Source organism: Lithohypha guttulata, assembly GCF_036872675.1.
Source record: "Lithohypha guttulata strain CCFEE 5908 chromosome Unknown scaffold_3, whole genome shotgun sequence".
Lineage (NCBI taxonomy): Eukaryota > Fungi > Ascomycota > Eurotiomycetes > Chaetothyriales > Trichomeriaceae > Lithohypha > Lithohypha guttulata.
The window spans coordinates 3,398,677-3,421,633 of record NW_027042752.1 but is presented as its reverse complement, the minus strand read 5'-3'; the positions used below and the strand labels follow the sequence as shown (position 1 = coordinate 3,421,633).

General features: G+C 48.9%; 8 protein-coding genes across 8 annotated transcripts; 4 read left to right on the top strand and 4 right to left on the bottom strand.

Moving 5' to 3' along the window:
* Positions 1 to 518: 518 nt before the first annotated feature.
* LTR64_005035 (uncharacterized protein) lies at positions 519 to 1,808 on the top strand (the record flags this gene model as incomplete). The annotated part of the gene is made up of 1 exon (XM_064899377.1): positions 519 to 1,808. The coding sequence occupies one exon, from the start codon at positions 519 to 521 to the stop codon at positions 1,806 to 1,808; it is 1,290 nt and encodes a 429-aa protein (XP_064755334.1).
* Positions 1,809 to 1,915: 107 nt separating this feature from the next.
* LTR64_005034 (uncharacterized protein) lies at positions 1,916 to 3,400 on the bottom strand (the record flags this gene model as incomplete). The annotated part of the gene is made up of 1 exon (XM_064899376.1): positions 1,916 to 3,400. One exon carries the CDS (start codon positions 3,398 to 3,400, stop codon positions 1,916 to 1,918), a length of 1,485 nt encoding a protein of 494 aa, XP_064755333.1.
* A 120-nt stretch (positions 3,401 to 3,520) lies between these two features.
* LTR64_005033 (uncharacterized protein) lies at positions 3,521 to 5,086 on the bottom strand (the record flags this gene model as incomplete). The annotated part of the gene is made up of 2 exons (XM_064899375.1): positions 3,521 to 4,705; positions 4,754 to 5,086. The coding sequence occupies 2 exons, from the start codon at positions 5,084 to 5,086 to the stop codon at positions 3,521 to 3,523; spliced, it is 1,518 nt and encodes a 505-aa protein (XP_064755332.1).
* A 764-nt stretch (positions 5,087 to 5,850) lies between these two features.
* Positions 5,851 to 6,666, top strand: LTR64_005032 (uncharacterized protein; the record flags this gene model as incomplete). Its single annotated transcript, XM_064899374.1, has 1 exon — positions 5,851 to 6,666. One exon carries the CDS (start codon positions 5,851 to 5,853, stop codon positions 6,664 to 6,666), a length of 816 nt encoding a protein of 271 aa, XP_064755331.1.
* A 626-nt stretch (positions 6,667 to 7,292) lies between these two features.
* LTR64_005031 (uncharacterized protein) lies at positions 7,293 to 9,370 on the top strand (the record flags this gene model as incomplete). The annotated part of the gene is made up of 2 exons (XM_064899373.1): positions 7,293 to 7,469; positions 7,517 to 9,370. 2 exons carry the CDS (start codon positions 7,293 to 7,295, stop codon positions 9,368 to 9,370), a joined length of 2,031 nt encoding a protein of 676 aa, XP_064755330.1.
* A 348-nt stretch (positions 9,371 to 9,718) lies between these two features.
* Positions 9,719 to 11,418, bottom strand: ZRC1 (Zinc resistance conferring protein; the record flags this gene model as incomplete). The annotated part of the gene is made up of 2 exons (XM_064899372.1): positions 9,719 to 11,289; positions 11,340 to 11,418. The coding sequence occupies 2 exons, from the start codon at positions 11,416 to 11,418 to the stop codon at positions 9,719 to 9,721; spliced, it is 1,650 nt and encodes a 549-aa protein (XP_064755329.1).
* A 5,560-nt stretch (positions 11,419 to 16,978) lies between these two features.
* Positions 16,979 to 17,574, top strand: LTR64_005028 (uncharacterized protein; the record flags this gene model as incomplete). Its single annotated transcript, XM_064899371.1, has 2 exons — positions 16,979 to 17,221; positions 17,281 to 17,574. The coding sequence occupies 2 exons, from the start codon at positions 16,979 to 16,981 to the stop codon at positions 17,572 to 17,574; spliced, it is 537 nt and encodes a 178-aa protein (XP_064755328.1).
* Positions 17,575 to 18,381: 807 nt separating this feature from the next.
* LTR64_005027 (uncharacterized protein) lies at positions 18,382 to 21,609 on the bottom strand (the record flags this gene model as incomplete). The annotated part of the gene is made up of 2 exons (XM_064899370.1): positions 18,382 to 19,427; positions 19,470 to 21,609. The coding sequence occupies 2 exons, from the start codon at positions 21,607 to 21,609 to the stop codon at positions 18,382 to 18,384; spliced, it is 3,186 nt and encodes a 1,061-aa protein (XP_064755327.1).
* Positions 21,610 to 22,957: the final 1,348 nt, after the last annotated feature.

Sequence of the window (22,957 nt, the reverse complement as noted above, 5' to 3'; positions counted from 1 at the left end):
GCTGCTGCTTGCTGAGAGCTCCTCGAACCAACACATAGAGCTTTAGAGACAGGACTCCTCGCATTCAATCGTGCTGAACCACACAAGTCGATGCTAGACTCGAGACGAGATATCGATACGATCAGCGAAGCTCCAGGTATTCTCGATACATGTGAGATGTTGAAAAGACAGCAAATGTGTCCCGCTACGGCACAGGTTTCCACTGTAAGACTGGATCAGGACGGGTCATTTCTAGCCGTTTATCGTAACCTCGAGTTACAAGCATTTGATGACTTGACGTTCTATAGATCTCATCGTGCAGCAAGTCGTCATGGGATCGACACGGTCCGACGTCGATGACAGCAACTACTGCTGCTACTGCCACTCGCCATTCATCAAAGCCGTTTTCTGAAGACACACGATACTATGTATTATGGTTTGCCTTTTCGCGGTCTTGAAAGAACGTCGTCAGTGGTCGACTAGGTAGCACTGGGAGGACACTTTTGCACGAAACTGTATTACCAACAGACGACAACAAGATGTCACTGGAGATACATCTCGAGCACGGACAGCATCACACCTACTATCCTGGTCAGACAATCCGTGGCTACGTCAATTACACGATATCTAAACAACGCCGCATCAAAACTGCATCGCTCTCTTTCCGTGGCAAAATCACTACCACCCACGCTGAGTCTCGCCGAGGTCCTTCTGGCAATACTCATGGTCCTCGTATGCGCACAGAAGAAATTCTACGGCTCTTCGATTTTAGTGAACAGTTATTCCAGGGACCATATGATGTTCCACCACAAAAATTCAATTGGCCGTTTGAGTTTGATATCCCTACTCACGTTGAGATCAGGAGGGCGAACAGTCGAGGTTCGGGATTCGTCCACGGTGGTCGGGATCGACTGCCACCGTCTTTTGATTTTGATGCCGCGACATACAACTATCATGCAAGTGCTCGAATCAAGTACAAACTGGCCGTGTTTGTAGATAATGGAGGGTTTTTTCGCAACGACGAGCTCGAATTGCCTATAACGATTAGGCGAGCAGCAATGGTCCGTCCACCGTCAATAGTCCAAAACAGACTGAGAGAATTTCTGCCACCGCCCTGTTGGACAAATCGAAGTTTCAGGCCCGAAAGTCATACATTGAGACAGAAATTTAAGCATGTGTTCACCAATGATCCAGAACTTCGGACGCCATGTATTGCTTTCCAAGCCTTTGTATCTCTGCCAGTTGCGATGACAGCTGAACAAGGGTTTCCAGTCGATTTCTCGATCAAGCATATTCGTATCACTAAGGACGATCCAGAATCGCCAGCTCTCACCCTGGACAGTATCAGATTGAGCTTGTGGAGCCACACGCAGCTCATTACAGCCCGCGCAGGGTCACCATTGCCTGGTGATCGATACGCCGAAGGTGGCGAATTTGTGGCCGATCAAGTGTTGTATTTTGAGCCTGTCAAACTTCCACTGGATGCGACACCTGTCAAGGTTGCGCAGGACATTAAATTGATGGACTGGAGGGGAGCTGGATCAGTGCATTTACTGAGCAGTTTCCTGATCGTGACAGTGCGCCATGTTCATCGTCTCAGGGTGGAGGCTATTGTTCGGCATGAGGAAACTAGCCATCAATTCCAGATGAAGGTCGAGGTACCCTGTCGAATCCTGGATCCCAGTGCTCGTGATTTAGGACTTGATGAACTGCTCTATCGATCAGTGGAAGCAGAGTTCGACGGGTTGGAAGCCGTAGATATGGAACTGCCTCGCTACGAGGACGATGTGAGACCTCCTGCCACGTTCTCTGTCGCGGACACTACATGAGGTAGCACAAGATTCTGATGAAGTATGTGAAAAAACTCCGACAACACATCTTGATCATGTCCTATTCTCGACGGTTGAGTGGGCTACCAGCCACTTTTATTCCGGATTCATTCAGCATCGGAGTCTGCTCCTATCGTGCCTGAACGGGAACTACTTAGACGGTGGAGATCCGGTCTACCAGAGCTGTCGACCATTTTTTCCTGTAAGCGGAGGTATGTAGCTACTTCTAGGCGACCGCTTCGAGTCGCCCAACCTCGAGGTAGCCTTTCGTACTGGTCTCGAACTCGAACAAGATCTTGAGCCCCCCATTCAGGCTCGAGCAGTTCTCTCACGCCCTCTATGAAGTTCTTGCTTGCCGCAACGTGCAGGCAGGTCATGCCCGTACTGTTGCGAGCACGAATATCAGCACCAGCTTCGAGTAGCCGCTGTAGAACTTCGAGAGAACCAGACGACGCTGCCTTCAGTAGAGGCGTCTGGCCTGTACTTGTTCTTGCATTAAGATTAGCGCCATGTGAGAGTGCTAGGTTAGTCAATTCCAGAGAGCCAACTGCCGTTGCAATATGCAAAGGTTGCCAGTTATGAAACCCTATCGCGTGTATGGACGCACCTGAACGGAGCAGAAACTTAGCTATGTCGGGAGCACTCCATACAAAAGCTGTATGGATTGGATATTGACCAGATGCATCTGGTAGGTGCAGAAGCTCCGGATCTTGCGCTAAGATCAATTGAACAGTACCAATCTGCTTAGTCTCGATTGCTCGGGCGAGATTATTCACTGGGTGGGGTTCTGTGAGACGTTGAGGCTCATGAAGATGACTCAAGTTCTCTAAATATTGGTAGATATCCATATGTGCTGTTGTGTAAGCGATCTCTTGAGCACTCCTCTGCTTGTGATCTTTTTGCTTGAGAAGGTCTTGCTGTAGGGTCGGATTGTGCTCCATGATAGCCTGGACAACCTCGATCCTACCAGACCGGCAAGCGTTGAACAAGCATGTAGTTTGTCGGTGATTCCTGATAGAGATGTCTGCGCCATGTCGAAGCATTAGCTTCACAATGTCTACATAACCGCCTCGGCATGCGCGGTGAAGGGGTGTCCAGCCGTCACGTCCCCGATGGTTCAACGTCGCACCTTGATCGATGAGGTAATGAACCGCGTCTGTGTGACCAAAAGTCGTGGATAGGTCGATTGGTGCTTCTTCTCGTGATGAGGCGTTGACGTCAGCTCCTGCCAGTACCAGTAACCGCATAATGGCTGTATGACCCTTCTTAGACGCAAGATGCAAAGGCGTTCTATAACCTTGATCTCTAGCATTGACAGAAGCTTCTGAAGACAACAGAAACTGGACCAGATCCTCAGCGCCAGCATCGGAGGCTTTGTGCAGAGCTGTCCAGTTGTTTTTGCAAGGCAGGTCGAGTTGGGCATGATTACGCCTTAAGAGCGCCTGTGCTGTCTCCAATCTCCCAAACGCCACTGCTTGGAAAAACGCAGTACCTTTCTTTTGGTTATCGTCCATCACATCTGCGCCGCGCTTAAGTAAGATCTCGCAGACGGCTGTGTGACCATAGGTCGCAGCAGTCTGCAAAGGCGACATTTCGAAGACGTTTCGCCGTTGGTTAAGAATGGCTTTATTGCTCGATTGCACTATCAACAATTCGATTCCATGTCCTAAGGAATGATGACGCTTATCACTAATTACAACTGTCGTAGTAGTTCAATCTTCGAACAAGGCCATTATCTCATCAACTTCACCCTGTGTCCGTTCATCGCGCTTGATGACATGCTCCCGTAGTCGTTTAGCAAGTGGCCGTGGAACCCCCCTGCCTCTGCTGTCGTCCATTGATTGCTTCTCCTCAGCCGTGATCTCCGCCGAATGAATGGCTTCGAAATGCTCACGGACTTTTCCCTTATTACCATAACGCTTACCACAGATTGTGTCCAGACCCTCCAATCCACCAGCACCACCAGGTCTTTTTACAACACCTCGGCCAGGGCACTCGAAACCCGCACGTTGGAAATGTTCTGGCTTGGGATTGGCATCGTAATTTGCCCTTACCTTTTGCGCGGTTTCAGCTTTTTGTTCAACCGCGCGGCGTTTCGCACCCTGTGATATCGCACCACTAGGACCTGTCATATGAGCTCTAAACTCGGGGTTCTCCCATTTCTTCTTCTGTACTATTGATCGATGTTCGACGGCCTCGGGATGTGTTTGGTAGTACTCCTTACGATACTCTGTTGAAAAAGCTTTATTCGTAGCTAACTGGGTTTCTTTCCAGTCTGGTCGAGCCCACATTGCAGTGGCGTGTTGACTCGATCTTTCGAGAGCTTCTAGAGTATTCGCCGTCTCTTTCCTCTTGGCTTTGAGTGCGCCATATCTTTCTAGATCGGCCTTGAGTTCGGCATGAGCTGCTTTTACTCTCTCTGAATGGTACGCCTTGTTGGCAGCGATTGCATGCCAGGCCTTTGACCGCTCACTGAGTGCTTGTCGGTTCTTAGGTATAGACCAGAAGTCGTTCCGAATACTCCTTAGATACTCCTCACTCGACCACGAATCGGACTGTACAGTAAGTATAAAAGACATATACCAATTTTCATTACGCCATTGAGAAACGTCGTCGTCGTTACCGCCGTAATTAGCCATAGCTAAAGCAGAGTCGAAAGCGAAAGGCGGCTCGTCTTCAAGGCCAATAATAGCAATATTGTCGTCGTCGGACTGCTTTAGCTTCTTACGAAGCGGTTCAGAATTGCGAGTACGATTATAGATAGAGCGAAAGGCGTCTATGTCGATGTCAACTAAGAAGTCTTGCTTGGCTTGCTTTAGCCTCTCGGCAACAACATCGACCTCAGACTGAGGAGACCAACGTCGTAACCTCTCAGGATGTGGTATAAATACGACATTCTAAATCGTATTGTTGATTCTGAGCTGCGCGAAATCGTCGTTCTCGACGCCGAATGTGTTTTGTATGTAGTGTTTGACCGGCGCACCCAAGGCGACAAGCACAGCGGGAGTATCGTCTTTCCGCTCGAGCGACTCTATAGTGACCTTGGCATACCGTAGATACTCGGGAAAGGCTGGTTCGTTCTTGTAGATGCTAACGATATCGTTTCTTTGTCCGTTCTCGTACAGTGGGTATCGTTTAGGAACCAGATCGAACGCGAAGCTGTCAGAGAAGCCAGGAAATATCTTTCGAAGCTCTTTCAGAGTTCTGTTGTCGAAATTCGTATGGATGCTGGCGCAAGGAACGTCCTTGTCGCCATTGGAAGGTGGCCAGTGTAGCATAAACGCAAGATTGGTCTTGGGGTCTCCTGCGGGACATTCGATGTTTGTGAGATCAAGCTTGGATGTATCATCATGTTCGTGTGCTTCTTGTACTTTTTGTATGAAGTTTTCAAATTTTTTTTGTAATTTAGGGTTTAATGTGTTCCAAAAAGAGGTGTCGACATATTGAGGAATTGTGAAAGCGCAGCTCCTTGAGCCGCGCAAACTGGGTGGTGCGAAAGAATGGAGAAAAACGTCGTATCGACCGAGCAGCCGTTGAGTTGCACGATCTTCTGGTCAAGGCTCAGTAAGGCCTTGACCGCAAGCGTTAGAACAAATAAGTGACACGATCCTCAATCAGTGTAGCAGTATACAGTGATAAGAACAGGTTACGGGACATCGTCGTAAGGAGGAGAGATAATTACCTATGCATAGCCCGAGGTTGTGCCGTATGCCAAGCCTCTAGAATTCGGACATCGATGTCCGAATTTTAGTGGTCTAGAGATTCACTTCACTCTCACTCAGTGAAGTAGAAATAAGGTACTGAATAGAAGTTAAGTGAATTTACCTGTTTATTGTTACCTCACTCGAATATGAGGTGCTTTACGATATGGGGTCTAACTTTTCGGACATGCATGTCCGAAAAGCTACATAGCTACTTCCCTCTATCTGTTTCTTAAACTTCTATTGTACCACATGTCTATATCCTACTAACATCCCGCACCGGTCCCTGAACAGAGCACGAATCTTCTCAGGCAAAGAGTAGTCGATAGGAAAGGTCGATAATGTCTCAGCAAGATCTTACAGCTAAGGAACCTCGTCCAGCTCCTGAGGCTCAGAAAATCCTTGCTACTAAGAAACCTAAGCCGACTCTATCGTCCACCGCAAGTACTAACGATCAAAATGCCCAAGTCTCTCCCCAAACTCAAGCCGCAAAAGCTCAAACTAACCCGCCTCCTACGAATACCATAGCAAGTTCTACTCTTGAGGGAACTCCTACTAGCGAAGCTCCTGGTACAAACCAATTCCTTGTAGCAGCTCAGAGACTCGATAACAAAAAGCCTAACAAACCTATCCCAGCCGAGCAGTTTCTGAAGGAAACGGCTCCCGCCGAGGACGAAGAATCTGACGAAGAAGAAATCGAGACGTTCAAGCCATACAACGAAGTTGGCGACGACACATTAAACAAAATCAGCGATGGTGATTATGTCAACAAGTTATGCAATACGTTATTTAATCAGGGCTTCAAGCTTGTCATCAATACCGAAACAGCGGGCGAATGGATGGGCGTCAAAGGTGAAGCTATACGCAAGCGTATCAACAGACTCGGTGATCGTGATGGAAGTCATTTCATCTGTCCTACCGTTAGCAAGAAAGTCCCGGATGTTGTTCTGCTCAAGAGAGACGGTACGTTCCACGACATTCCTGTCACTGATGGTTACTTGCACAAGAAAAACACTACCATCGACCAAGATACCCCCAACGCTGTGACTAAGCCTGCAATTCGAAAGGTGATCGTTCCCGCTCCAATCTTACCGCCCAAGAAACGAAAGGCCCCAAAGAAACAAAAGGCCCCAAAGAAGCGAAAGTTGGGTGAGTGAACACCCAGGAATATTGGTAACTAGGTTACGAGACGGATAGGTATGTCTGAGTTGTCCCAAAACTTCACGATATCACTTCTAACATCGACGTTCCTCAGGTACGCAATGGAGATGAGCATCAGGAAACAAATGAGCAGAAGTTTTCGGCAAAGTTAGCAGACCTCTTGATCTCACAGAACTACTTGAGCTACGAATTACGTGAAGAGTCTGAGCTTAACGCAATAACGGGAAGGTCTTGACGATGTGGTGTACAGGCGAAAGGTGGTGGAAAGGGATCAAGCCGTCTTTTAGCTCGTACAAAGCAGTAAAATATATCGCGCTTTTTGGGGCTAGCGCCTAGAAACCCGCGATTTCATTAGTGGACTGCCTGAAATTATCATGCTTCAGGGCACGATGCAGGGTGTGCTGACCGCCAATAATGAGACGCGCTTCCACGCGAGGGATCATAACTGCCACTGCATTCATCTCGAGAACTTTCGCTTATATATCTCCATGATGACCTGACGCTCTCGACCTACTGATAAGCAGGTTCAATACCCTTACTGCCACAGATGCAATAGGTCAGCATTGCTCGAGCAACATGCCGCTGTGCAACAACTGGCAACAGCACAGTATCAGGATCGAATATGCACCATATTGATGCTCAAACGTCAAATTTACAGAATACAAGGACAGCAGTTAGCAGCATTGGTCTCTTGCCAACATGTCTTTTGCTCGCATGGCTAGGGACAATATGGTGGGGTGAACATGCCGTCTTCTCGAGCCATGTGAAAGGTTGCGCATGGAGTAACTGGGAGAAATGGGTAGCTAGTCTTTGATTATCTCGAGCAAAACAGCTAATGGGGTGCAGAAAGATTCTTCTCAACCTCATCATGTTCTGTTGGTCGCAGATCCCCAGCTGGTCGATCCTCATACATATCCAGGCAGGCCCTGGCCCCTCTCGACCTTGACCATCTTCTACACCGATCTGTATCTTTCGCGAGCTTACAACCAACTTCTTACTAGGTTGGCACCAGACACAACCTTCTTTCTGGGTGATCTGTTCGATGGCGGTCGAGAATGGGGGACCACAGGCTACAATTCACCAGAAGATCAATACAAGCAGTATGGGCAGGATTTCTGGCTGAAAGAGTATGAAAGATTTCAGAACATGTTCGTCAAGCCCTGGTACGATCTTGGAATGCCCAAATTACCGACTGAGAATGGACGTAAGCTTGTAACTTCTCTACCTGGCAACCATGACCTTGGTTTTGCAGGTGGTATCAATTCAAAAGTCAGGTCTAGGTTTGAGGCTCATTTCGGGCCAACTAACAGGATCGATGTTCGTGGAAACCACACATTCGTGTCGCTAGACACTGTCTCTCTGAGTGCCATGGACCAGGTCGACATACAAACTGGAGCTAGTGGGCTAGGTGATAAGTCTGCCGTTTCGAAGAATAGCAATATCTGGCAGCCTGTAGAGACATATCTAGATAATGTGTCTGAACTCAGAGAGCAGGCGGTGAAGCAAACAATTCGCAGCACAGGCGCACGCTCTAGCTTCCCCGAGTTAAGGAAAGAGGCTGTGAAATTCCCTCCGAAATACCCTTCAGGTGTTCAAAGTCTCGATCCGCGACCCGAAGACCATCCACGGCAGTTGTCAGACCCTCTCAAAGTCACAACTTCACAATACCCGACCATCATTCTATCTCACGTCCCCTTCTACCGCTCCGAAACGTCCAACTGCGGACCCCAACGTGAACGCGGCACAGCAATCCCTATCCGTGCCGGCTACCAATACCAGAACGTCCTGACCCCCCTAGTCTCCCGCGACATCGTCGACAAACTTGATGCGAGCCAAATCACCCAAATCTACAGTGGCGACGACCACGACTACTGCGAGATCGAACATGACGAATTCACCGGACGAATCAAAGAAATCACAGTAAAAAGCATAAGCTGGGCCATGGGCGTCCGCAAACCAGGCGTCCAACTCGTCAGCCTCTGGAACCCCATCGATCTCGCGCAAGCTATGGTCTCGAGCGGATACGGTGTGTCAGACCCCAACAAACTCGACAAGACATTCTCCATGCCCAGAGGCACGGTACAGAACCATCTATGCCTTCTGCCTGACCAGCTGGCCATCTTCGAAACCTACGGGTTCTTACTCGTAGCCACGTTCGTCCTTCTGATCGCACGAGCCCTATTCTGGAGGCCACCACAAAAACCCAACCACAGCGGCGACATCGAGACTAACATCCCTCTCCTCCCACGAAGTCTATCCTTCAGCAATAACAGCACCACCACCACCAACAACATCATCAACACAAAACGCGCCGCCTCCCCACCACCACCTCCTCCTCCTCCTCAAATCGCAAACAACGACTCCATCAGCTCCACCTTCTCGAACTACTCCATCACCTCGCGTCGCGGTCCACAACTCGGAACCTACGGGCAGATTCCGCCCCATTCTTGCTCCAGAACACCATCACCGTCCAAGATGGCTTTTACGGCTGAGACGGACCCGTGGGGGATGCCGACGAATGAGGCGGATCGAAAGGTGTATGCGAGTGCGTATAGGAGTTCGGTGTCGGGTGGGGGTGGACGGCGGTCCTGGCTCTTGAGGGAACCGAGGACGAAGCTGGAGGTTCTTGGGAGAAGTTTGCTGGTTGTGGGGTCTTTGCCGATTATATTGTATATGGTTCTGTTGTGGAGGGATACGTGATGGATGATTTAAATTGTGATAGGGACCCTCCTCTGATGAATATGCGAAGGACTAATGGCGATCATTCTTACAAGCATAAACGAACACTCAGGATATTAACTGTTAAATTCTTCTAGTCTGTGATGCCTCTCGGGGCGATCATTGATACTCAAGCTAGATAATACAATGAAAAGGATACAGCATGTCCGACCGCATGCTGTGTCTGCTGTTATTCAGCAGATAGTCGTGCTCCATGACTGTTGTCCTTGATGCTCGTTCCCAAAACTCCAGATGAACCTGAAAACATCAAATCGTTTGGGCCAGGCCTGGGTCGTCCCTGTACCGTGCAAGTGGTTTACATGCAGGGCCCTACCTCTGTCCTTTGCCATCCGTACTGGGGCAGCACTGACCGTTCGAGCCACAGGTATCCTCACAGTCCATCATACAGCCTGGACCAGCCGCGTGACCATCGGCACTTAGCATGCTTCCAGCCTTGCTGGCCATATCAATCTTGCCGTTCTCGGTTAGGTTCTCAGTTCCGCTTGACGAACCTTCGTGGTCGTCGTGCGGTAGATCCTTTTGCTGAACGGACCGCATAAACTCTGGTTGAATCGTCGAAGAGTGAATGCCATAACCATGCAAGCATGCCCTAATCTCTCGTGCCAACTTCATGTAGCTCGCAGATCCTGCACCCTTGACATCGCAATCCACCTTGACGTGAAGTGACGCGACTAACTTCGTGTCTGACAATTGCCATACATGGAGATGATGGGCTTCAAGCACTTGGGGTAAGTCTTCAATGTCAGCTCTAATTTCATCGATTGACAAACCCATTGGCACAGCTTGCAGCAATATCCTGGAGGCAGCTTTGCACAGTGGAATGGCCGAAGTCAAAATGATCGCCGTAATGACCAAAGAAATTGCTGGGTCGAAGTAGAATCTGCCTTCAAACTTGGTGAGCCAGATGATCAGAGCCGTAGCAATGACTCCAATATTGCCCAAGGCATCCCCGAGAACATGTAGGAAAACACCACGCATGTTGAGATCGGCATGAGAATGACCATGACCTCCTCCACCACCAGCTGCAGAATCTTTGGGCTGACTGTGAATGTGGTTCTGGTGAGCATTAGCGATTTCGACACTAGTAGCGCCGTAGGTGTGCCTGTTGGACTTCAAGTTTCGAGAAGGAGAAGAATGAACGTGATCGTGGCCGTTGCTCTCCTCCGTGTCTCCTTCCAATAGAGCTTCTTCTTCCAGAGGCTCTTCTTGATATCGTGCTGCCTGGATGATATCGTTTCGAAAGGATGCAGGGTGAATTTGAATGTTGTCAACTGAACCAAACCCAGATGTTCTCCGCCTATGACCATGACCACTACCTGAGACGCTTCTTCTGTTAGGAGTAGCCTCAGAGTTAATGGTTGTTCCGTCCTCGTCAGCGCTGGTGAATCGAGTAGACTTGGGGCTCTTTTTCATGAGGGGAGATTGCTCGGTGGCATGAGTATGTTCGTGTTCGTGGCCATGGCCCTGCCCATGGCTGGGGCTGTGAGTGTCTCCATGTACGTGCCCTTCCTCTTCATCTCCATGAGCGTGGCCGTCACCAGGACCGTGATTGTGCGACACATCGTGGAAGAGCACAAGGCCGAGAATGTTGGAGGCCAGACCCAAACAACCAACAATCAGGACGAGTTTAGGGTTGGAAACGTTCGGCTTCTCGACAAAGCGCTGAATGGCCTCGAGGAAGATGGTGACGCATAGGGCGACAAGAAAGACGCCGTTGACCAGGGCTCCTAAGGTCTCTGCGCGCTGCCAGCCGTATGTATACATCTTGGAGCTGCCAGAGGATGCGACTCTGACAGCCCACAATCCAACGCATAACGACATCACATCGTTCAACATATGAAAGGCGTCAGCAACCAGTGCTAAGGAATGGACGGCATAGCCTGTGACCAGTTAGTATAGTGGCAGTACGAAAGCTCTTCAACAAGCTTACCGACTATCAATTCGACGAAAAAGAACGCTGCATCGATGGCGAGCAGAATGCATATCCTCTGACTCTTGCTCAAGGCCATCGTGCCTGGTTTCTTCTTCTTCTTCTTCGCTGTGGTGGTGGTTGAAAAGCAGCACTGCTGCAAGCTGGTTTTCGAAGAGGCAAAGCTGGGGTAGTACTGCACTCGTGGTTGTTTTACGTGGGCACCCTCAGGCTTCTCGGGTAGTGGCGTGCTGTCTATTGATGGCTGTGAGGGATGTGAAGTGCTGACAGAGAAGAAAGGTCAATAAGTTATGTACAACCGTGGACAATAACACAAACACAAGAAGTGAAGATTTACCTGGGACAAACGGAAGCCTCGAGATCATTTCCAACCTTCGATTTTGCTCCCCATCTGACTAAACTCAGACTGTGTCGCAACTGCGCTGGCGGCACTTTTCTTCCGCTCTTGCCTCCAAAGAGCGCTTTGCACATTGACTTCATCCTCTCACGTGACTTGAGCTTAAATCGTGCTCAAGCTCTTTTGAAGCTTTGCACTCTTGGAGATGGAAGTCTGTGTCTTTGTACCTCTTCTTCTTTTTGTTCTTCTTTCTAGAAACGCCACGTGCTTGTATGTATACACAAGCGACGCCTTCGTGCTGGCCAGTGGCTTGGGAATATCTCAGTCAGGGTATTCAGCTTGTGCTAACGTATAGGTTGTGAAATGAAGAATAAAAGATTTTTTCCGGCTCTTTCTCATCTTCGTACAGTATATCCAGTAGATATATTGACCAGATACCACCCTCATTATGTGCTCCGTTCAGTTGACAGGAAAAGTACTGGCTCTCTAGTATCACTACCATCCCCACGATGCCCGAAGCTCTATGAATATTGCCGTTGTCAATTGCGGTAGCTCTTAAACGACTAATCAGCTATCTCACACCAGCAACACGGTTCGAATCTTGTGTCACGTCCAACGGGAGGTCTGGTCCCCAAAAGTACGAGGCCGCGGCTTGAATTTCCACACGGAGCAATTTGTCAGACTATGATACACCGAACCCTCAAGGGATTGGGCGAGGGATGGCACGAATCGTTTGTACTTACATCCATTGCACCTTCCAAGCCTGAAGTGGGGCTATCGTGGCTGCCGGTGCTCCAACATACAGGCACAATATGCAGGAGCGTGGCATGCAACGCCGTTGTCGTGATGCAGCATTCACGTCCACGCAGACACAGGTTCAATCTAGGCAAAGTGTCGCTGCCACACTTGAATCGTTCACGTTTCAGCCAAATGCTTAGCAAGACAAGCGGGGATTCTTGATATTTCAATTCGACGCTTACCCCAGACACGCTCAGCATGGCAGACAAGGACCGTCGTGAACTGTCCGAGAAATCATCATTGTTCAGTTTTGAGGGTATCAAGTCGTTCTGGTCCAAGCGTGTGGCTTTCGAGTTCTTTTCTAAGGATAGTGCACTGGCAGATCATTATGGTACGCTTGTCCTCATGGAAACTCATCTCAGCTTGCTGACCTGGTGCAGCAAATGAGCGAACATGGCACAATTGGCTAGCTGTGTCCAATGCTGTTTCATGGATGGGCATAGTGGTTGCTCAGATGTCCAAGATTGCTAGGGTCGTTCGACCAGAGCATTATCATATGCTTCGCTACAAAGCCTGCATTTGTCAAGTCGTGGCAATCATCGTCCTCCTGATAGGAAGTTACAGATTCTTCTGTGAACAGAACGCCATCAGCGAGGTAGGTAAGAGAGCATCTCCGTGGTCACTGCTTGCTACTGGTGTGCTCATACTCCTGGTAAGGCTTCATGATGGGAGAAGAGTTAAACGTTAACCTCACTTTTAGCTCTCGTGCAGTTTCTTCATTATGCTAGCTATAGCCAACACTGATATTCTGGAGGACTGAAACCTGTCATTAACGGCACGGTCAGCTGAATCCAGATCTCGTGGATGTGGCATAAGCCATTATCTCTATCATGACCGTGCAAAAGGCAGAGATGACATGGTGCAGCACGTAGAAAGCGCTGTTTCGAGATTTATTTCCAAGCATGCCTATACACTGATTGTGACTATGCTGACTGAGCACAACTTCGTGATTTATACTCTGTTTGTTACCCCTTCACTACATTGGTGTTATCCAGCTTGCTCTCTGGATCATGTCTTCCGACACATAGATTGACTTGTATTCATCAGAGTCTCTGCATCGTAAACTGAATGTGACACATCCAGCGAGAGTCCTACTATTTACAACGGAAGATCCTGTCTTTGCTGCATGGGTAACAATACAAGCAATGCTTGAGTTTGGTTAGTGCCGAGACTAAGCCGAATCACGAATAGCCGGGTTTGAGCTCGTCCATGCGAGGGTTAGAAAGAGTGTACCTGCAGTATATGTCTAAAGTTGCTGCTAGAAGAGAGAAAGAAGTAAAGTGAAGTGCGAACACTTATGATCCCAGTTCCTGCCAAGTTTCCACGGAGTCCCAGGTCCGTAGGAGGAGTAGCGGCAGGAGATTCGGTCGTACAGGAAGGGCTGATGGACACGGCTGAGATTCGAGACTACTGTACGCCGCCATCCGATCTGCCAATCAACAACAGGTTGTATAGCAGCCTTTTCCTTCTCAGCGATAGTGCTTCTATCTGGCTACAGCAACCTTTGTATAGGGCTTTAACTTCTGCTCAGCCCCCAGCCTTAGTCTATCGACAACGTTCTGAGGTTCACCGTGTGTGGGGTGGAAGACACTCCTGCGGCCCAATATTGGTTGGACATGCCACAAGTACATAGGTATGTGACAAGGACTAACAGCACTGATTCATTTGAACCAATGCAGAAGCAGGAAGCATGTAAAGCCTATTCTATCAGCTATGGTCCGATGGCATCAATAGCTTGTAGCTTGCGCAAATCAGTGGCAGGGTAGGCTGCCCTACTTCCCAAAACTTGTTGCTCGAGCACTTTCAGCCTTTCTCTGACAACATTTCCTGACATTGCTCCTTCAGACCTTACTGTGCTCACAAAGACGTACAATTAACGAAGAGCTCAGATATGTGGCGCGAGCACCTATTTTCGACGCTTCTACTCATCTGCAGCCTTGTTACGGCAGATTGGATCAATCCGCCTGCATTCGGCAAGGCGGGTAACTATTCGCAAAACAACGTCTATTCAATTGGCAGTACTATACTGTTAGAATGGGACACGAGTTACGAGGTGGTCAATCTTAGAATCAACCAGGACGTTGCGAGGGGCGACACATACTGGGATTTCGTGTTCGGCATCACGAATACAGGCTACTTAAACTGGACAGTACAAGTACCTAGTACCATGAACCTGACAGAACTTCCAGGTAGGAGGACCACGAATGGCAAGCTGCTGGCCATGCACTCCAATTGCTGATATTTTTGCCTGCAGTATCCTGGTTTGTATGCTCGAACGCTGAAGATTATCCAACTCTGGTCAAATCGCATTACTTCAACATCACATCGGGACCCGTCTCTACAACTACATCATCTACATCTTCCCCAACAATTGCTAAGGCCCTACCTACTTCTACAGGTCCATCAAATAGCGGCCCCTCTACAACGGCGATGTCTGGCGGTGGATTGTCAAGTGGAGCAAAAATCGGAATCGGTGTAGGGGTTGCGCTCGGCGTTCTTTCTTTCGTGCTGGCACTTGCATGCGGCTACTTGCTTTACAAACAACGTCGACAGTGTCTGCCTCCTCGAGGTGAAATCTCTGTGGTAGCCGAATTACCGAGACCTGGCCCACAAATTACGAAGCAGTATCAAGATGTTTCTTATCATCGGGCAGCACAACCAATGGAGCTCCTAGGCGAAGAGAACAACAGAAGATACTTCGAGATGGATGGCCGGCGAGATGGGATAAGATAATGTCTGTCTTTCGCAACGAGCTCATGCTCGGCGTCCTCATACCTGTCGCTGTGTGTTATCTGTCTCTGATCACTCTGGCTTCACACGAGTCGAGCGTTTCACGACCAAATAGCCTCGGCTAGTGCTTCTGTAGCCCTCAGAAAGTCGTTCACATTGTGCTCATCCTTAGCGCGAGTTGCCCACAATGGCCCACCACGTCTTCAGTATACTGGGGGTCGTCAGAATTACTCGCTAGGCCGTGTATCGGTCTCCGTGTCGCAAAACATCTTCATGATGATACACGCAGTATTTAGAATAGAAACGTGATAGCCGGCTGCAGACCGTATGTACTTTTAGCCACAATTAATGCCGCGTCATTGTGAGCCTACAATACCTTGGGCACAGTCGCTAATGGTTACATCGACACAAAAGAAGAAGATCAGGCAGCTCAATAACTTTACCTGACCTCTAACACCCTTTCAAATCTGGATCGCTGACTGACAGTGAACAATGAAAGGCATAGGGGACGATGGACTGGCAAGTTGCGTTTCCCAGCCTCTCGAAACATCGGGCTATCGGCGCCCGTGAGCTGAGCTCAAGCCGCCACTTCCGTCACAATGTCAATGAAGACAACATGATCTAGGCGAGCCAGGACCGCTCCGTGTTCCAGGAACGCCACGGACGACCCGTCGTTGAGCCACAACATCGTCAAGATCGGCGGACAAGGATTTTGGCTCTCGAGTTTCTCAACGACAGCCTGCGGCTCATGCTGTGAAGTCTTGTTTCTCTCCTCGAAGAATCACGGATGATACAAACGTGAGGATCTATCTGAGATGACAACATACTGTATGTGCGGCAGCTATTCAGCGATACTGGGCAACGTTCAAAGCTGATTTGCGCCACGTTCAGAGTTTGTCATGGTTGATCCTTCGCGCTCTCCGCAAGCACTACCGAAAGCTTAGCGCGAGGAAAGCACGCCAAGCTCTCGTTGGAAAAGCTTCTGGATGAGTGGTCGCTTAACTCACGACTCCCTACTTCGACCAAACTGTGCGCATTATTCGCTTTGCTCGCGGAAATGTGACAACCTATAACCATAGCACCACGTGGTCATCTTGTCTTTGACAACGAGAATAGGTTAGGTACTATACTTACCCATTTAACCAAAGGTTCGGCACATCAAAGACATCTAGATCAACGACTGTGAAATTGCAGTACTAGCGGAAAACATGACTGGACAGCTAACGGTGCAACTCCATTCAGTTTAACCCGCAGCTTCCCAACCCCATCACAGATTCGCGGAGAGCGGATCGCTCCACATGAAGCCCAAGATGAGCTGCAGTCCTGTTTCTTTACCTTCACCTCGTGCTGAACAAACTTCGGTACCTTGCATTTCGTGAGTGAACGACTAGCTACTTTCAGCAAGACAACAAAAGACGTGCCTCGCAAGTAATCTGGATATTCTTGGATATGCTCCGAGACGCCGTGCAGGACCTCAATCTCCCAACATGATTCAGCCTACTATGACATATGGGCTTGAGACTATGGCTTTCTGATGCCAGATGAAGCAAAGTGCCTCTTCTATTCGAAAGGTTTCATGTGAGATCCAGGCTTGACGAGCCTACAAGAGCACGTATAAGATATGACTGCCGCCTGCTCTCACATCTATCTGCTTTCCCCATCATACATTCGCTCTCACTCGTAAACACCAGGCCGAAAAGTCTCAGTGCACCGGACTCTCACCTCATTCATTCTTACATTCAATCACTACTCGCACGTTCTCACCAAAGTCACCATGAAGTTCAGTCTCATCGCAGCAGCAGCCTGCACTCTGGCATCCTCTGCATTCGCGGCTCCTGCTTGGTCTGCTTGGCCCAGCAATTGTCTGGCTCAAGGCACCGCCACAGACATCGTCAATCAATACGTCACGATCCTAAACCACTACGACGTCAAAGCCGCCAACGCTACTGCACAGACTCTTCTTGCAGACGACTACATCGAGATCTCCGATTCTATCCTCTCCCTCGAAGGCCAACCGGTAAGTTTCCATCTTTCTTCTTCCTTTCCAACCAACAGCATACTAACACCTTCCCCCAGCTCAACCAGACAACCTTTGCCGGCAAGCAACTCTACATCAATGGCGTCCTCAACGCTCCTCCCGTCGAAGGCATCAGCACCCTCCAAGTCCTCGTCGCTGGTTGTGACCAAATCCTCTGGCAGTGGGTCTTCACCGGCATCGGCTCAAAGGTCGCTCAGGTGAAGGGTTTTAACCTCTTCGGTCTGAATGCACAGAACCAGATCAAGACTGTGCACCTCGAGTTCAATAGCATTGCCTGGGGATTAGACACTGGTTATCAGGTCATCTTCCCTCCTGGCCCTCCACCATCTTAGATGGGCCACAGCTAGCTGGCTAGCTGGATGATTGTATGAAGAACGAGGATGTAGTATGATACGAGATATAGTCAGATTATGAAGTAGAGAATGAAAAGTCTGAATGAGATCACAATCATAAGTTTCCATCGATGTTTACTGAAAAGTAATCGAGCAAACCGACATGATTCTCTTGGCATGCTCAGGCACCAAGAATGCCAAGCATTATACCTGTAACATCGCCCCCTCCATCACCCGTGTCAAACGATGCATGTTCCACTACCCTCGCTCGAACATTCACCTCCAATACCTTCCACGCTCATAAACAATCACAGCTTAACCCTATCCCCCTATTCATCTATCTTATTCACAACTCCTACATACATGCCCATCATGTCAGCACGCCACCGCATAAAGATATCAACACCAAAATCGTCAGTCGTGAGTATCCACCAGCCAGAGAGGAGGAAACAGGACGCGACGACGACGACTAGAAAGCAGTCAACAGACCGACACGTCGTCGATAATGCTTCTTCCGTCGGACTGCTTCCGAAAAGCATACGAGGACTGGATTGGGAAAAGGAAGCAGAGAAGCGGGGAGAAAAGTATGGATGATTAACAAGGTCGGGTAAAAAATCTCATGTACGAAGTCAGCTGGCCGTAGGGATCACTAGAAGGGCACATTCGCGCACCTGACGGGAATCTCTATCATGTCATAACGGGCGTGGGAAGAAGCACAAGGAGTTACTTCATACATCGTTTCCTCTGCGCTATTTGCGAACCCGATCTACAATGCTTGGCCTGTAAAAGCTATCTATCTTTGCTTTCCTAGTCTTCATCCGAATCTTCCGGATCATCCACACCTCTCAACCAGCTCGCTCTAGCGTCAACAGCCTCTTTCCTCACATCTCTACGAGGATCATCCAAACACCCGGCCAACCCCCCGAGTACTTCTTTTTTCAGCGGGAGAAGTGCACTGGGTGTCTTTTGATCTTTGACATGCTGTGGCAATAGCGCCACACAGCGCAATGCCAGCTGTCGTACCTTGGGAGAGGATGAGGTGGCCGGTGCATCAGACATGATAACGTCGGAGGAGGTCTTGGTGCCTGTATTGGCAGGTAGCTTGGATTTTGCTGGTTTGATTGAGGGGGTAGCGACTGCGATCAACCGCCTCACCAGTGCAGGAATGTGCCCGCTCTCAATCAATGCTTCTGGGTTCTTGGTGATAACCACGGTCATTGTCTCTAATGTTGCTGTTTTGACGTTCTGGTTCGCGTCCGATAGCTCAAGAGACTGGAGGAGTAGAGGCAGCAAAGTCGGCAATTCGGGCATCACGATGTCACTAGAAACAGTGCCCAGTATGCCTGAGAGTGCTATCAGGTATATCTCTTTTTGTTCTTGCGTTGAATCAGAATCTCTAAATTTGGCGCTGAACATCGGGACAAGTGTCTGGAATACTCGCTGAGGAGCAAGAAGTCGGATCTGAGCCTCGTTCGTCTTCGATAAGACCTCATCTGGTGCAAGAATGATGCCGAAGCCTAGAGCAAGATATCGTGCCTTTCGGGGTGGCAGGTCTTGCAGTAGGTCGACGACGGATGTGAGGATCGAGTTTGTTGACGCTTCAAGTCGGAGTACCAGAGCTTTCGTAAGAGTGAAAGTATATCGTACCTGAGAACGAAAGAAGTTTCCATAATCGCTGTCTGAACTTGTACTCTGGTCTTTAAGGCCGTCGATAGTATGTGTGAAGAAGTTGGTTATCTGAGCCAGGTCTTCCTTGGAAGATAAGTGCTTGTTAATCAACAATGATATTTGTCGCAAGCATGATTGCTCAACTGTAGGGTCATCTTCGTCACTCGCTTGGCTAACTTTGTAGGCTAATACTTGAATAAGCGGTATCAGTGGACGAGACAATATACCTGTCCTCGAGGATTTAGGCAGGGCTGCCAGCATCCATGTGGAAAGTGTGAGTGCACTGAGCGGATAGTATCTGTCAACATTCGTCTCGTCCAACATCTCAGGCGAAGAGTGCCGGAACAACCGGTAAATGTTACCTGACGCTTGATCTTTGTGCTCATCCGAGGAGCGACGAATAATTAGGTTGATTGTGCGACCAAGTAGATTCAGTACAGCCTGGTTGCATAGAGGCGGACTGGTTCCGGTCGCGGCTTTCTCTGACAAGCCAACTACCACACGATCGAAATAGCTGTCCAGACCAAGATCGGAATTCTTGGTACTCCTATCAAGGACGTAGTAGACAATAGAGAGAATAGCGCATGTGTAAGGGTACGTTGGCTGATAACCTGTTTGGATGAGTATATCGAGTTTGTTCAGTAGTCGTCGAATCAATGTCTCAAGCAAGTCTTGACCAACACTGATTTCTGCAAGACCTTCGAGGACTGGTTGATAGCTTTTCGAGGTGCCAGCGTCTTTCTCTGATTCGGGTAGTCGAGCGATGAATTTAGGGAAAGTGATATCTGTGATCAACCGAGCCCTAAACATAGAGATTTCGGCAAGTGCTTGCATTGCTCGTTGTTTCAATTCATCTCTTCCATAAGACTCTTCATCCAGCACGATATCGTTAAGGTGCTGGACTATCAAGCCTATCTCATTATCGTCGAGTAAGTTGCGCATTTGAGCCAGTAGCAACAATCCTTTTAGTGCTGCAAGGCGATAAGATACCTCCTCCTTGACAGTACCCATAAGTGCCCTGCTGTATATCGCCAGTAGCTTATCCTTGAACTCAGCGAGAAGGGTTATTTCACCTTCCAGGTTCTTATTGCTATTGCTGGCCCATGATCCATAAACTTCAAGTGACGCCTCGAAGATCTTATTCACTGCCGTCAGGATGGCACGTTGGTTATTGATGCCCTCTGATGCCTGCTGAAGGGTGAAAAAGGCAGGGCCAACACTTTTCAGAACGATTTCGAAGGAACGAGTAGTGGCAGAGGCAGCAGCCTTGAGAATATCACCTGAAGCACCAGCCTGCCTGGAAGCGGGCTCCTGAAGATGCTCGAGACACTCTTTGTTGATTGGTTTCAGATAGTGTATTAGTGGGTCAGCCTTCCACTCCACAGCATGAGGGCTTGTCTTTCTCGACAAGCAAATGGCAATGTTCTTGATTACGTTCAGGGCCTCGTCAGCAAGAAAAGGTTCTTGCGCCTGGAGTACCTCGAATTTGACAGCATCCCACAGAGTGATCGAGTATTGAGCGATGGTTGGTGGGTCATAGTGCAATGCACAAGCAGAGAGAGCTTGGAGAACGTCCTTCTTCACTACTTCGGACGTGGAATCCAGCTTATCCAGCAAATTTGGGAATGTAGATGGGGCGAGTTCGCCATTCGAGGCGAGACAATCACGCAAGCGATCCTTGAGATCTTGTGCTGTGATACCATAAGGATCATTCGGTGGAGGTCGAAAGGTAATAGGGAAGTAGGCATAGACTGCATCGAACATGAGGTCAATGTGCTTGGAGATATCCCATTCAATCATGAAAACTCTCAACATGGAGAAAATAAGCATAAGATTGCGAGGATCTTTCTCTCCTCCAAACACTTGCACATAACCTAATAGAGACGTGTCAGCCATTTCCAACATAGCCTTCCTGTGAGTGCCCAACAACTCGTTCAGAAGCAGATAGACCTGGTATCTTTCAGCCTGTTTCTTGTCTGACATGTCTGCAAAATTCTCGAAGATTGCCTGCGCCAGTTCGGTCGCGTTGTCTCGTGAGAAGCGATCGAGGCTCTGTAAACGGGATAAGCCCTCAATAGCACCTCCATCTCTTATTCGGCTGCACAAGAAGGAGTTCAATATGGAGATATCCTGTCTCGAGAGCTGCTTCGATGGCAGGTTAACGATAATGGCTGCGAGGTAATTTGTCGCACGATCTCTTATCTTAGCATCGGTGCTTTGCAGGTATTCGCCCAGTGCCTTGATGATTTCGACCAATTTAATTTGACCATCTTGCAGCTTCTGCGAGGTCTGTGAGGCTATCCTGGCGGCTTCGGGCTTGTCATTTTCGAATGCAAGCACATACGCTCGCGCATCATCTTCTGCCATCCCACATTGCTCTGGTTTCAGTCTCGGCTATCCTGACATGCGATTCAGCGATGAGGAAGCTGAAAGGTCTCCGACGCGATCTGAATACCAAGGTCTTTGTGATTAATTTTGCAGTGCATGGACACCTGTTACATACTGCCTTCGCTGAACATTCTGCGTGCCGTGTGGCTGTTTGGACATTTTGCAGACAAATTTATTGAAGGTCGCGACGTCACAGGCACGGCCACCAATCAGTGTAGACTGATTTGGCGGGACCCATGCTGCTCCTTCCGCGACGATGATCTGCAGCGCCCTATCATTTCAACATTACTCACTGTCGAAGCACACATTGTTGTCGCTGTCATTGTTGTCGAGTTCAACATTATCTCAGCATGTTACCCTTCGAAACTAGAGCCTTGCATGGGAGCTAAACCCGCATCTCCCTGTCTCCCCTCCGTCCTCATAACTCAGTCTGTCCGCCTATGTGGCAATTGAATGTTGTCCACTGAGACACCTGTGGTCACGAGTGCACAGCTTAATGCATGCTAAGCAAGGGCACGAGATTGCTGTTAATCAGCGACCACTTGACGGCGATGTATTTGGTACTGACACAAACACTGCCACATGCGTTATCCAGATCTATGGCCAAAGGTAATGACCTATGGACTGACATTGAAACTCAAGGAAGCAGTGTTACTATGCAACAAAATCGAGAGTAGGGCTTCAGTCGTTGAACCAGGCTTGACATTGGTGCTGGGTAACAAAAGTCCGCACATACTATCCCAGCTATACTATCCCAGCTATACTATCCCAGCTATACTATCCCAGCTATACTATCCCAGCTATACTATCCTAGCTAGTCGAAGCATCCTTGAAGGAAACTGCTGATATCGAGGTAAGAGGACTCTAAACTTGGAGACTGCCAGAACGAGAATTGCCTCTGCGTAGTGTCGTTTGGAAGCAGTTGTGTGTTTTCATAATATAGCACGACATCGTGAAATGAGACCCGAGAACAGCCACACGCTACTCATTTCGTCAACAGAATCTGAGAGGAGGATGACTGACACTGCGACGTGTAGATGAGTTTTCGGGAATCGTATTTGGCATGCGGTCCGGTACATCCACCTGTCATGCAAGAAACAGCTATTATCAGATCAGGGCAGAGCGGAAAATCGACTTTCTGGTAGCACAATATGAGTGAGAATGATCGGCAAGCTGTTGATGCAAGTGTCAGTCGAATTACTGCCGGTCGACGTAAGTGGGTTGCGATAGGGCTCCGATCTCTGCTTGGCACGTTATATCATTGGCAGGAGATTCTTTCTGTGGGATCAGATAAGATCATCATACTCCATACCCTCCTCCACCAACC